The 13,013-nt window shown below is 36.4% G+C and overlaps 1 protein-coding gene across 2 annotated transcripts in view; it reads right to left on the reverse strand.

Annotated features, from left to right (window-relative positions):
• Positions 1-13,013, reverse strand: part of cntn4 (contactin 4) — a 121,733-nt gene that overhangs the window by 48,773 nt on the left and 59,947 nt on the right. For both annotated transcript variants that reach the window (XM_052559638.1, XM_052559637.1), the window contains exons 6-8: positions 5,689-5,892; positions 3,605-3,707; positions 3,343-3,527 (exon numbers count right to left, since the gene is read on the reverse strand). In XM_052559638.1, the coding sequence (XP_052415598.1) occupies positions 3,343-3,527; positions 3,605-3,707; positions 5,689-5,892 (492 nt within the window). The remainder of the gene's footprint in view (positions 1-3,342; positions 3,528-3,604; positions 3,708-5,688; positions 5,893-13,013) is intronic.

A 13,013-nucleotide genomic window follows, 5' to 3' on the forward strand; every position in this document is an offset into this window, starting at 1 on the left:
GGCTTTGAGTGTCTCCTCCTGCTTTGCTGCTGCCAGTGAAAGTGATAAACATGAGATACACTTATTGATCGCTTCATTCCCCCGCTCTGCTGACGAATGTCTCGTAGGCCTAATTCCATGGGACTTCGAAATAAGATTACAGATTTTTATCACCTGGCTGGCAAAGGGATAAAACGTTGGGGAAGAGAATGAGACACAGAGACAGAAATAGACGGGAAGGGAGTGAGAGATCTGAGTGGTAAGTCAAGAGGTCTGTCCGTAGGCTAATCCTGCCATTGAAAGATCCCAGAGCCACGAACAGGATAAACGTCAACCCGCCGCTGCTTTTTTACAGGCCTGCTGTGGCTTTAAGGTGTGTTGTAAATAATTACTAATAGCTTAAAGCAAAGTCAGCTCTTTTTTTGGCAAGTCAGTTCACTCGTGACCATTTTAGCTGATATCTGATGTAGTTAATACACTTGAATGGAGAAAGACCACCATCTAAGAAACTTTCAATTACATACGTATGTCAAAACCATCAAACAAATGTATTTGGCTTCAAGACACGCATAGTTCAGTTGTACATTTTTTTAAATGAAAATATCCATTACATTGTCAATACTTTGACGTCATTTTTTCAAAAATTATTTAAAAAAAAAAAGCTCACAAAGTCTGCATTTATTTGTTTAGAAATACAGTAAAAAGAGTGATTGTCAAATATTATTTCAATAAAAAATAATAATATATAAAAAATATTACACTATCCTTCAGAAATTATTACAATATGCTGAAATGGTGCTCAAGTAATATTTTTTCATCACGTTGATAATTTTTATTAATGTTAAAATGGTTGTGCTGTTTAACTTTTTTTTTGTGTGGAATTTTTATTTCAGAATTCTTTAACAGAATAGCATTTATATAATTCTATTTTATATATATTTTTGCAACAATCAAGTCTTTCCTGTAACCTTTTGTCATGTTTTTATGTCCTTGCTGAATCAAAGTATACATTTCTTAAAAAAAATAAAAATAAAAATAAAATTACTGACCCCAAACCTTCAAATAATACAGTAGTTTTTGTTTTTCAAATGCATCAATATTAACAAAAACTGTCCATGCTCTTCTCCATCAAGCAATTGTTAGTGCATTGTTAATATCCTGCGATGCTGTATTTTCGTCAACATTTTATTAAAATCATTTAAAAATGACCTTTTTATTATACACATCATTAATGATTTGGTTGATGAGATCAATGCGGGTTTAGTGTGAGATATTTCTCCACAAAAACCTTCGTTTTATTTAATAACCACAGGCAATGCAGTTTAACCAGACGCTAAAGGTCTGTCTCCTTCTCCTTATACTGCAGTTGACTTATACACAGGAGGAGAGGTGAGCCGGGGGTGGAAACGATTGAAGAACAGCAGAAGCGAAGCGAAAACCGAGGCGAATTATCATAAATATCAAGTCTCTCCTAAACAGAATGGGGCGTAAGAGCTGAGGAGCAAAAGCCTTAGTGAAACACAACCACGCCTACGACGAATCACCTCCTTGGCTGGATTACATTCGCTTTTACAATATACCCAAGCTATTTATCTAATTAATACATTTATAAATCACCGCTACGTCGCGCATCTGGGAAGCCCATTAGGAGAACTTCCCTCTTCTAAGAACCTGTCCCCCCATCTTCCACATTGTTTGGAATATAAACAATGAGACAACAGGGATAATAAAACATTCAGCGAGCTCCTTGCAGACTATTCCTGTAAATGGGCCACTGGGCATGCGGGTACAGCATTAGAGCCAGTGCAAGATCCCATAAGGGGACGATAAATCCCACTGCTCTCTAGCCTACAGGTACTTACTTAATAGGTAGCTGTCTCGTATGAACAATGCTGTGGATCAAACACGCCGGTGAAGGGAAAAGGTTATGAACCCTTCATTTTAAAGTTCATATTTAATATGCTTCTCTTCTTAAGCCTCTGAGTCACAAAATACTTGCTAGAAACCCAGACCTAGCCATTGGGGTCTCATTTTTACAATTCATGCCAATTTGCACAGGTAAACAGATGTAGGCTGAAAGTGCACATGCAATTAATAGAATATAAATCCTTAACTAATAAATAGCTGCTGTGACAGGTATATTATTTATAAACAAACAACTTGATTTACACTTTGTACATTACTGTTTAAAAATATTTAGTCTGTAAGAAAAAAAAAAAAAAAAACATTTTTATTTTATAATTTTTTTTTACCAAGGATGTCACCAATCACCGTTTCTACAAAAATTAACAAAAATTCTTATTTAAGCAGCACAACCATTTTCAACTATGATAACGTTAAGAAATGTTACTTGGAAACCAAATCATAGAACATTAGAATGATTTTTGAAGTCGCACGCGACACTGAAGGCTGGAGTAATGGCTGTTGAAAATTCAGCTTTAGTATAACAGGAATAAATTGTATTTTAAAATATACTGAAATAGAAAACAGTTATTTTAAATTCTAATAACATTTAAAAATATTACTGACCAAATAAATGCAGCCTTAGTTGGTACTAGAGACTTCTTTCAAAAACCTTTACAAATTTTATTGACTCCAAACTTCTGAACAGTAAGAAACTAAATATTTATTAAACTGCTATTGCTATGAACTGTTTTGAATGACCTCACTACTAGTTGCTAGGCTAGGTAGTTGTTTAGGTACAACGAGCCTTGACTCCTGTCCTTAATGCAAGCCTATGGCATTTATCATGCGTCAGGTGAAAACTATAAATCCGATTCCTTACAAAATAATAGCTTCTCCTTATATGGCCTTCTCATTTCATGTATCATTCATGACCATAACACAAACAAGCAATCTCCACTAAGCTTTTATTTCTGAACGTCTTCAGTTGGGTCCAGAGTCTCCAAATGTGCTTTAAAATCAACAAATATTTATTGATAAAAAAACAAAAACAAATCAGAAGTCATCACAGATCCATAGGCTGCTCTGCTGAGTGTTTTCCTGACATATGTGCCCCTTATCTAAGTATAGTAAATTTAACAGCTTTGATCTGGAGTCAAATTGGATCCCAATCACAGTGCCATCTGGTAGAACGGAACACACACATACACAAACAGAAGGTCAGGCTCAAGGTCACCCTCTCATCTTTTTAATCTGGATAAAAATATTAGAGACATCGCGACCGGGAGGCTTTAATCATTTTGATGCACTGTTAAAGCACAACATCCGGCCTTAAGTTGATTTTCTGCTGGGCAGGGTTGATGACTGGAAAGGCAGAGCCCTGCATCATGTCCGTCACTTCAATGGACGTGACATGTGGCTTTTGCTGTTCAAATATTCATGCATTTCAAGACAACTTACCAAAGAAAGACAGCTTTCCCTGCACAGAGTTTCTTCCTTTGGTGTTCTCCGCCACACATTCGTACGTGCCCGCATCTTCTTGCTGGAAGTAAGGGATTTCCATCACACCGCTGGTTTTCCTTACATCCACTTTACGAGTGAATGGGACTCCGTCCACGCGATGCCAACTTATGGACGGTACTGGACTAAGTTGCAAAAACAAACAGTAATTCAAAGACTGATTACCTTCTCTTTCTACTGAGGACTTCTTTGTAATACTTACTTCCCCAGTGCAAAACACTCCAGACGCACGGTTGAACCTTTAGCCACTTGAACAATCTCTGGAAACTGCACTTCAATCTTTGGCTCATATTCTCCCATTACACCTATAAAAAAGAAAATCGCAATTATTTCCCAAAAAAGATATCAATTACTCCATTGCAAAAGCAATTGCATGATTTTCCCTTTCATTATTATTGCATGATTTATTTTCTAGCTTCTGAAAGGCTTTTGGGATAGCAGGGAGCCCTGATATCTCCCTCTGTGTTTTTGTGAGGTGTGCTATCGGACTCCGCGACTAAGCTGTCTGAGGGACTCAAAGAGATGCTTATCTGTAATGTCTAACGCTGGCCGTTTATGTCAGCACTGCCAAATGGGAAGGGTTGAAGAGAGGCAATCATCCCAGGTAGAAAGAAATGTACAATGGGGTTTGAAATTGTGCCTGGAGATCACACTGTGACAGTAGCCATCGATCGGATCATGTTGGTCATACACCATCGAGAGAAACATCAGCTTTTTAGACAACATGTTTTACACCATAATTTAGGGAAGGCATCATTTGGGTCTTAGTCAGATGGACCCTAAAAATAAATAAATATAAAACTATAGTTTCCCTTTATGAGGTCCAAATGTTGTCTTGTTTGAATTGTGTTATATATGTACTGTACATATCCTGAATATGCATTGCTAAGTTTGGGGGCACTACGATTTTTTAATGCTTTTCCGATTCAAATATAGTAAAAGCAGTAATATTGTGACATCATTCTAGAATGCTGATTTGCTGCTCAAAAACATTATCAATGTTGAAAACAGCTGTTCTGCGTGACATTTTTAATGCTCTACTGGGTCTGAGAGTAACACAATTTCAATTTTCTTTGTATGTACAGTATGTGCTGTAAATGTGGAAGAATTGACAATAAAGCAGACTTGACTTGACTTTTGGAAATCGTGACAAATTTTTTACATATATTAGTTCTGTCACTAAAACAAATCTGTCATATGTGTATACCTGGGCATATGTGCATATACCTGGCAATAAAGCTCATTCTGATTCTGATATTTTAATGAACAGAAAGTTCAATAGAACAGCATTTATTTGTGAACGTCAATTTTGTAGAACAGTGTAGAAGTCTTAATTTAAGTCTTCACTGCTTAATAAATGTGTTAATTTCTCTCTTTAAAAACTTGCTGACCCCAAACCTTTTAATGGTATACAGTATATACAAAAGTCTTAAGTCGATTCCAGATGTTCAAATAGTTGTATCTCGGCCAAATATTGTCATATCCTAACAAACCTTACATCAATTGAAAGCTTTGAATTAAACTTTTACTAACATATTCATCACATATCCTGGATAAATTGCATAAAAGAATAAACACTGAACCAACTAAAGCAATACATTTGTCAGCGGTTAATTAATGCCTATTGTGAAAACAAAAAGACATGTATTACTTATAAATCTCAAATATGACACCAATTAAAGCTACTTTTTCGAATATAAAATATAAAGTCTAGGTGGAGGAAAGGCAAAAATAAGAATATTATTAGGATAATTGTTTAATTGCTTAATTACTCAATTGCGTATGTCTATCATAATTCACTCTTTAAAACTACAACGGTTGATTAGTTACAAAAACACTTTTTTCTTTCAAATCAATCACAGAAAAATAAATTAAAACACAGAAAAACCATTACCTCTCAAAGAAAACACTGAGTGGTTTGAAAGAAGTTTATTTTATGCTATCAGTCAGATAAATTAGATTCCGTTTGTCTGTTAGGATATTTGACAATTTATTTTTATCACCCTTGAACATGAGTGTGATCAAATTGTAAATCCACAGAGAAGCAACAATTAGATCAGCCTAAGACAAATGACCTTTCAGTGTGAGGGCCTTTGATAATGCCAGCCTAGAGGCACCCAAACATGCTGCCACAGCATCTTAAAATTTGCAGAGAAACAGCTTATTAACCTTTGAATAAATTGTGTATTCTTCATATATTTCACATCTTTTTTAGATCTTTAAAGTTACAGAATTCCATAATGCATATAGGGGTATATATATCGAGATATCAACAAGCATCCTCACCGTCATTGCGCAGTATTAGAGGAGTAGGCGGCCCTTGGACGCGTGTCTTGGTGACAGTATTGGTCACAACACAGGTGTAGTTGCCCACATCAGATGGCTCCACTTTAGCGATGTATAGATTCCCAGTCTCCTGGGACACGAATCGGCGAGAATCTTGCTTCACGAATGATGGGTACTCATTAAAAATCCAGGAGAACGTCAAAGCTGTTAGTGGAAAAAGGAAAGATGGAGAAAAGACTGTCAAAAATCACACATGAGTGGAAAGAGGTCACTCTACTGCCCGGAAACTACATTTGCATAAACATAACTAGAGTACACGGTGACATTTCCTCTCTCAGCAGAGCCTAAATGGCATATGTGGGCTCTGCTCATGAATCTTGCGCCTCCCTAGAGTTACTAAATTAGCATTGGGGCTACATGCTAGGGTGAAAATTAATCAGCCTGAGGAGGGTTGTGTGGCTTAGGGGGTGAAAATTAATGACAGAAAGGATAACCAGTGCCCTATGATTAGTTGGCCTCTAGTCAAGTGGGAGAGTGGTCGTATGTAACCAATGTTCAAAAACCAGAGCGCTATTCTTTGACATTGGTCAGTTAATGGATAATCAGGCCACACGTAATGAGCTAATCACACTGGATTTCATTAAAGAAAATAGTTTTTTGTCGGCAACAATATATCTTAACGTAAAAGTGTGGAAAGAAAACAGATATATGGAAATATCCTCAAATATCCAACTATCGTAATTGGTCAAATCTCCCAAAAACTGTCAAAAAATGTCCTTGTTCCGCTCAAATGATATGAACCCTATTTTTAGGACTACTGATATTATTTTCATTACAATCCATTTCTTAATAGCCCACTATAATCTGAACAGTACATATTGTTAATGACAAATGACAAAAACTGTAAATTGTAAAATGAAAGTAAAGTATAGAACATACTTGAAATTTAAGTATAAATCACATTTATACTATTTATTCTAGGTCTGTTGTACTTAGTTCACTGCAATTAAAAATATTTTATTTTCAGAAAAAATGACTTTCATTTGATATTTATAATTTAAGGTAATTTATCTGAATATATACTTATTTAATTTTATTCTATTTTATTTGTAGCTCAATGGAAATAGTAATGCAGTAATTTCCAGCTACGTAGTTTCCACACACTATCTAAACACACTATCACGGTCTCAACTCTGAGAGGAGTGCTGTTGACCAGACTTTGAAGATGTAGCATCCTCATTTGGCTGTTCCTCTCCACGAAATGTCAGCATACACTTAATGTCACATCTGTCAATGGTTGGTTCCTCTACTAGCACAGAAAAACATTTTCAAACCTGACCTCCAGGAGTTACAATTGTTTCACCTTTTGCTGATTCAATTACCCACAATGCCTGTCATTCTCCAATTTCCACCGTCAAGTATGAGCCACAAAAAGAGCAAGGTGAACCACAATTTTTTTCTATTATCCATACATGAATCAAAACAATAAAGGACATTTTCCTTTCAGAGGAAGCGCTTTCTGATAATAATTCAACTGCTGACTCTTTATTTGAAATTGCTAGAATAGTACATTTTTGTAATTGGAGAAAGGCTCTAAACTAAAAGGAGTGCTTTTATAATGGCTTTGCATAAGTCAAAATCTAATTGCAGCTCAAAACAGCAATAAAGAAATCAGCTGTCAATCTAATAAGCATCTAACCGCATCTGTGGAAGAACAATGCACTGAAGCATTAATAAACCAATGTGCATTTCCTGTCACAAGCCTCCTTCATGTTTCTGTGGCGCATACCTACATCTTATTCAACCAAACCACTCCGAGGTTAGACATGTTGGCATGTGAGCTTTCCATTTGCACCATCAATGCTAAATCCATTTGCAGTACATTGTAATGTTCTACTTGGCCAAGGCTGTTGGCTCCCCGGCAGCGCATTTAATCGACAGGCACATAGTATCTCCCCGGCTTAGCCCAATCAAACCCACTCACTCGTTAGCTAATTAAACAAAACAGTCTTGGAGGATTCCCGCCTGAGTCCTGGTCATTTATCACAGTTTGATCTGATCCATAGCTGTGGGCTTCAGCTAGCTTGCGCACAGAAGGGGCTTGAGCGGCTTGGTTTTCCCACCCATGAACCCTAAGCGCTAAGCTAACATCATGCAGGTAACATACAACTGTAATATAAGGAAGTATTTTTATTAAAAAAAAAAAAGATGAGCAAGACTTTCAGAAATATGCAATGGTCAAGCGTAAGAACTTAAACTCTTAGTTTTAATTAAATGTTTGAGTGCTAATTAACAGGAAAATTGACAATGAGGCAAGCAAGATGTAAACAAAACGCTAAAGTTAGCTGTAAGTCAGTGCTAGCTAACATGAGGGTGCCAGCTTGAAGTTATTTTGATATTTCTTTTTTAAATCTTTTTTTTATGCTAGTGCTGTGCTTTGAAAATGTCTGATAAGTCGCTTACGAGGAATATAATACCTGCAAGCAGACATCTGGTGCTCAGGATGAGCTGAAAAACGTAATGTGATTTTGTGCTATCGCACATGGCAAAACAGGATCTGCTTTCTGACTTAAATCCTGCCATCCATGCATTCAATCAATCATTCTTTACAATGTTGAATTTTTTATTAATTTCGAAGGTAAAAACTTCAAATGCTAACCCACTACTGCTGCAGGCGTAATGCTGCTTAAAAAAAAAAAAAAAAAAAAGCATAGAAAGGTCATATACGATTGCTCAAAAGCTGTTGTTGCAACACTACCACAACCCAAAGGATTTCTTCCCTCAATTATTCAAACCCTTAGATTTATGTTTTTCATTTGGTTTGATATCAAGGTCTTAAAAGAAATCAACTTGTACATAATGCAACAAAATGAGAAAACCCAAGCAGATAAAATCTAACATCAAAGTTTACACATTTCCCCCCTGATATGAAACCTTTCCTGATAAAGCACTTGGTTCTCAGCTGGGCTCTTACCCCAAAAATAAGAGATTTAAGAAAAACATTATAAATGTTACATAGAATCTTCCATACAGTATGTGAAATGTTCAAAGTTCACTCTGAAATTTGATGTGTAAGAAGCCAAGACTCTTCACTTTGAAGGGTCCCCAGAGGGGACTGTCAGATGCTGACAAAACTCAGTTTGCATTATACCAAGAATGCTGGGGTTGCAGAAAGTCAGCAGAGAAGTCAACATAAAATGAAAAGGGAAAAAATAGATGTATAAGATTTGTGCAAATTGTACGGACATGTGGGGAGTATTAAGGAAGATGAAGGAAACAAATTTTTGCTTTCTAAGGGCAGGTCTGTTGTACAAAACTGCAGATTTTTCATGGTGGGGTTAACAACTACTGCACAAATATTTTTACTTATTTATTTATTTTTACAGCTTATGCATATATATATATATATATATACAGTAATATTAAATATGATATATATTAAATGTGATATTACCCGATTGTTTGAACAATGGAAGATGGGGTCAGGACAGATGAGAAAACATTCTTATTAATGCTTTTGTACATTTGCATGCCATTAACTGGACATGATAATGGACAGTATACTCTGGCTCAAAGTCAAATGATCTAATGTGCTTACGCAAGCACTACTGATGTGTGACAGCACTGGAACTGCAATTAGAAAATAGATGTTTTAGACTTTAGGCTAGGTCATAGTCTGTCTGACAACAATCCCTCTCTTTCCAGTTTGCATCAGCCATGGAATCCTGTGGAAAACTACTGGTGTAGGAAGCATTTAAAATAAAACTCACCATCATATTTCATTTCATAAGAAAACATTATTACACTAGTGAAGAAACAGAGAGAAAGACATATCTGCAGACAAAATAAACCATCTATCACCACAAACTCCAGTCTCAGTTCCAATCAAAGAGACCCATTCATTATTTTTACGCTCTGTCATGCCGCAAGCAGGAAATAAAGCTTTATGAAAAGATGCACATATCTGCCTCTTAATCGTGCATTATCGATGCAAATGCTCTTGATGAATTTTAATAGCATCACAGCTGCCTGATCATCGCCTGTTAATAATACATGTGAGACTTGTTGTGACAACATTATGCATATTTAATCATTGTGTCCGGGATTACACAAGCTTACCGCGTTGCAAATATATACAAAAGGTAATTGATTAATTATTAAGTAAATGAATAAATCATAAAAACAACAGTGATCAAACTTTTTTATGGGGCGGCAGTGGCTCAGTGGTTCATGTAGGTTGTCTACAAACCGAAAGGTTGGTGGTTCGATCCCCGGCTCCACCTGACCAAGTGCCGAGGTGTCCTTGAGCAAGACACCTAACCCCAGCTGCTCCCGACGAGCTGGATGGCGCCTTGCATGGCTGACACCGCCGTCGGTGTATGAATGAGTGTGTGAATGGGTGAATGTGAGGCAACTTGTAAAGCGCTTTGGATGGCCATGTGGTCTGTTGAAAGCGCTATATAAATGCAGTCCATTTACCATTTACCAAACAATAAAGGTTGGTTCCAGTTTGTAAACGAGGACTTTTTTAAAGGGATAGTTCACCCAAAAATGAAAATTCTGTCATTTATTCACCCTCAAATTGGTCCAAACCTGAATAAATTAGTTTCTTCTGTTAAACACAAGAGGATGTTTTGAAGAATGCTGGTAACCAAACAGTTGACGATTCCATAGTATCCCCCCACCCCTCAAACTATGGAAGTCAATACCTTCTGTCAACTGTTCGGTTTTCATTTTTGGATGAACTATACATTTAAGCACCAATAGCTGCAATAAACTTCAAAAAATATATCAATCACCATCTTGCCTATAAAAATGATAATTACTAGCAGAATTACAATCAAGTTTAAATATACATACAGTATACTACCAGTCAAATGTTTGCAAATATGATTATTATTTGATCAAAAATATAGTAAAACAGTAATATATATATATTCAGATGTTAAAGGAACACTCCACTATTTTTGAAAATAGGCTCACTTTACAACTCAGTTGAGTTTTACCATTTTCGAATACATTCAGCCGATCTCCGAGTCTGGCGGTAGCACTTTAGCTGTAGCTTAGCATAGATAATTGAATCTGATTAGACCATTAGCATTTCGCTCAAAAATGACCAAAGAGTTTAGATATTTGTCCTATTTAAAACTTGACTCTTCTGTAGTTACATCATGTTAAAAGACTGACGGAAAATTAAAAGTTGCAAACTTTGCTGCCGTACCATGGGTGCAGCAGGCGTAATGATATTACGCAACACCTGAAAATAGTCCACAGCCAACTTCCAATAGTAGCCTATTTTCAGGCACTGCGTAATATCATTGCGCCTGCTGCACCTGTGGTATGGCAGCAAAGTTCCTTGATTATTTTACTGGAATGAGAGTATAGTTCCTAGACATATCAGTATAATTTCACTGCCAGGTAAGTGAAGTGATATTATCTTGCTGTATGTGTGTCATTTTCTCTAAGTTTTCTGACTACAAGCAACCAAAAAGCCATTTTAAAGTGGTTAAGCAAATAATAATAATAATCGGCAGGGATCGCCAGACCAATACAATTAGTGTACAATCTCTATTTTAAATCCCACGAGTTGCCACTGCATTTATGTCCTCCTTAGAGAGAAACTATCCACTGTATGGACTGTCACCGAGTGCAACGTTTACCGTCCGGTCGTTTGTTGACAGTCACTGTAAGAACCGAGAAGACAGAACTTGAAAGAGTGAGATAAATCAGAAAACAGCAGCATTCTGAGAAGCTCTTTGCTTAAGGCCTCCAGAATATCACATCTTCTTTTCTCCTAACAGGACCAGACAGAGTGCACATGCTCTGTGCTCTCACTGCTGCACGACTCCGGGGCAGATGCCATCATGCCCATTGTTAGCGGCAGAGCAGAAAAGAAGTGATTTCAGCGTTCGCTACACCTGAAAGGACCGATCTCCATTAGCAAATGGAGGTCAGCTGCATTAGATTCCCACACTAAATATAGTTATTGAGTAACACGGAGAATAAGGCTGAATGACTTGGACGGCGTCTGAATTCAGAGAGGCTCGGAGGCTGAGGTGGAGGTAGCAGCCGTTCAAATGCTTGTGCATGACTGATCCGACCTGACTTCGGCAGCACAGAAGGCTCAATTTGGGTCTACGTTGCACATTCCGGGGCACTTCTGCAGTCAACCATGCACACAAACATTTACTCATACCCATAATGCCAAATCCGGCAATGAGGAATACACAGAAGAGAAAAGAGACCTGACAGCTCCGATGAGATGCAACCTCTAAGTTTCTCAGGTACTCCGTGCTTTATGGACATGCAAGGGCATTGGATGATAAAACAAGGAATGGAGGACAAAAGACAAAGAGATGACACCTTGTTGAGTTTTTGCGGTGAATCTAAAATAGCCAGAAGCCAAGAGCTGGTCTATTATTATTATTATCATCTCTCCATTAACACAAATACATTGTCCTTGGCTTGACTGCTAACTTGTGTCTCACACACAAGATATCATGCAAAGGAAGCATAGCACTATACTATTGCTCATATTTAGGCTTAGAAAAAGAACTAAATTAACAGTCACCAGTTGCATGGTTTAAATTGAGTTCAAAAATAAACAAACTGGCTTCTACTGAAAACATCTGGGACATCTCATGCGTCGTCTAACAGTGACAAAAATACATACATAAATAAATAAATATAATCAGGGTTATGCAGGGTGTTTTTTTCACTCTATCCAGCGTGTGATAGCGAATATATTAAATAATCCTCATATTAAACCACCAAAATGAAAATACTGTAACACATACTGCTTGTGTGAGAAAACACCTAACGGTGAATTGTGTGTATATATGTGTAAAAATCTGTAAAAAAAAAATAAAATAAAATAAAATAAAATTCTCACATTAAACCACCAAAATGAAAATAACATGTACAAACTCGCAATATGTCTTCATGCTTTGCGACAGGTGGTGTTTCACAAGAAAACCATGAGTTCAGGAAAACTGCATCATCTTGAATCAGAAAGTCAAATAATTACATTGCTTCAAAGTACCACTTTAATTATAAAAATAAATAAAATGATTAAAAAAAAATTCTCAAAAATAAAATAAAAAGGAACAAAATCTAAATCAGCTAAATAAAGCTAAATAATTGCAGTAAGCAAGTAGGGAAAAAACATCATTAGATTTTCAATTATTAAAACAATAATAAAATGCTAAAAATAAAATTAATTTTAAATGTAAAACAAATTAAATTAAAATAAACCTAACAATGCTGTAAAAAGTGTTGAAGGAGGGAAAAACATAATTGTATATTTAATTCTAAAATAATAATAA

The sequence above is a fragment of the Carassius gibelio genome, chromosome B6 (assembly GCF_023724105.1).
Source record: "Carassius gibelio isolate Cgi1373 ecotype wild population from Czech Republic chromosome B6, carGib1.2-hapl.c, whole genome shotgun sequence".
NCBI classification, from domain to species: domain Eukaryota; kingdom Metazoa; phylum Chordata; class Actinopteri; order Cypriniformes; family Cyprinidae; genus Carassius; species Carassius gibelio.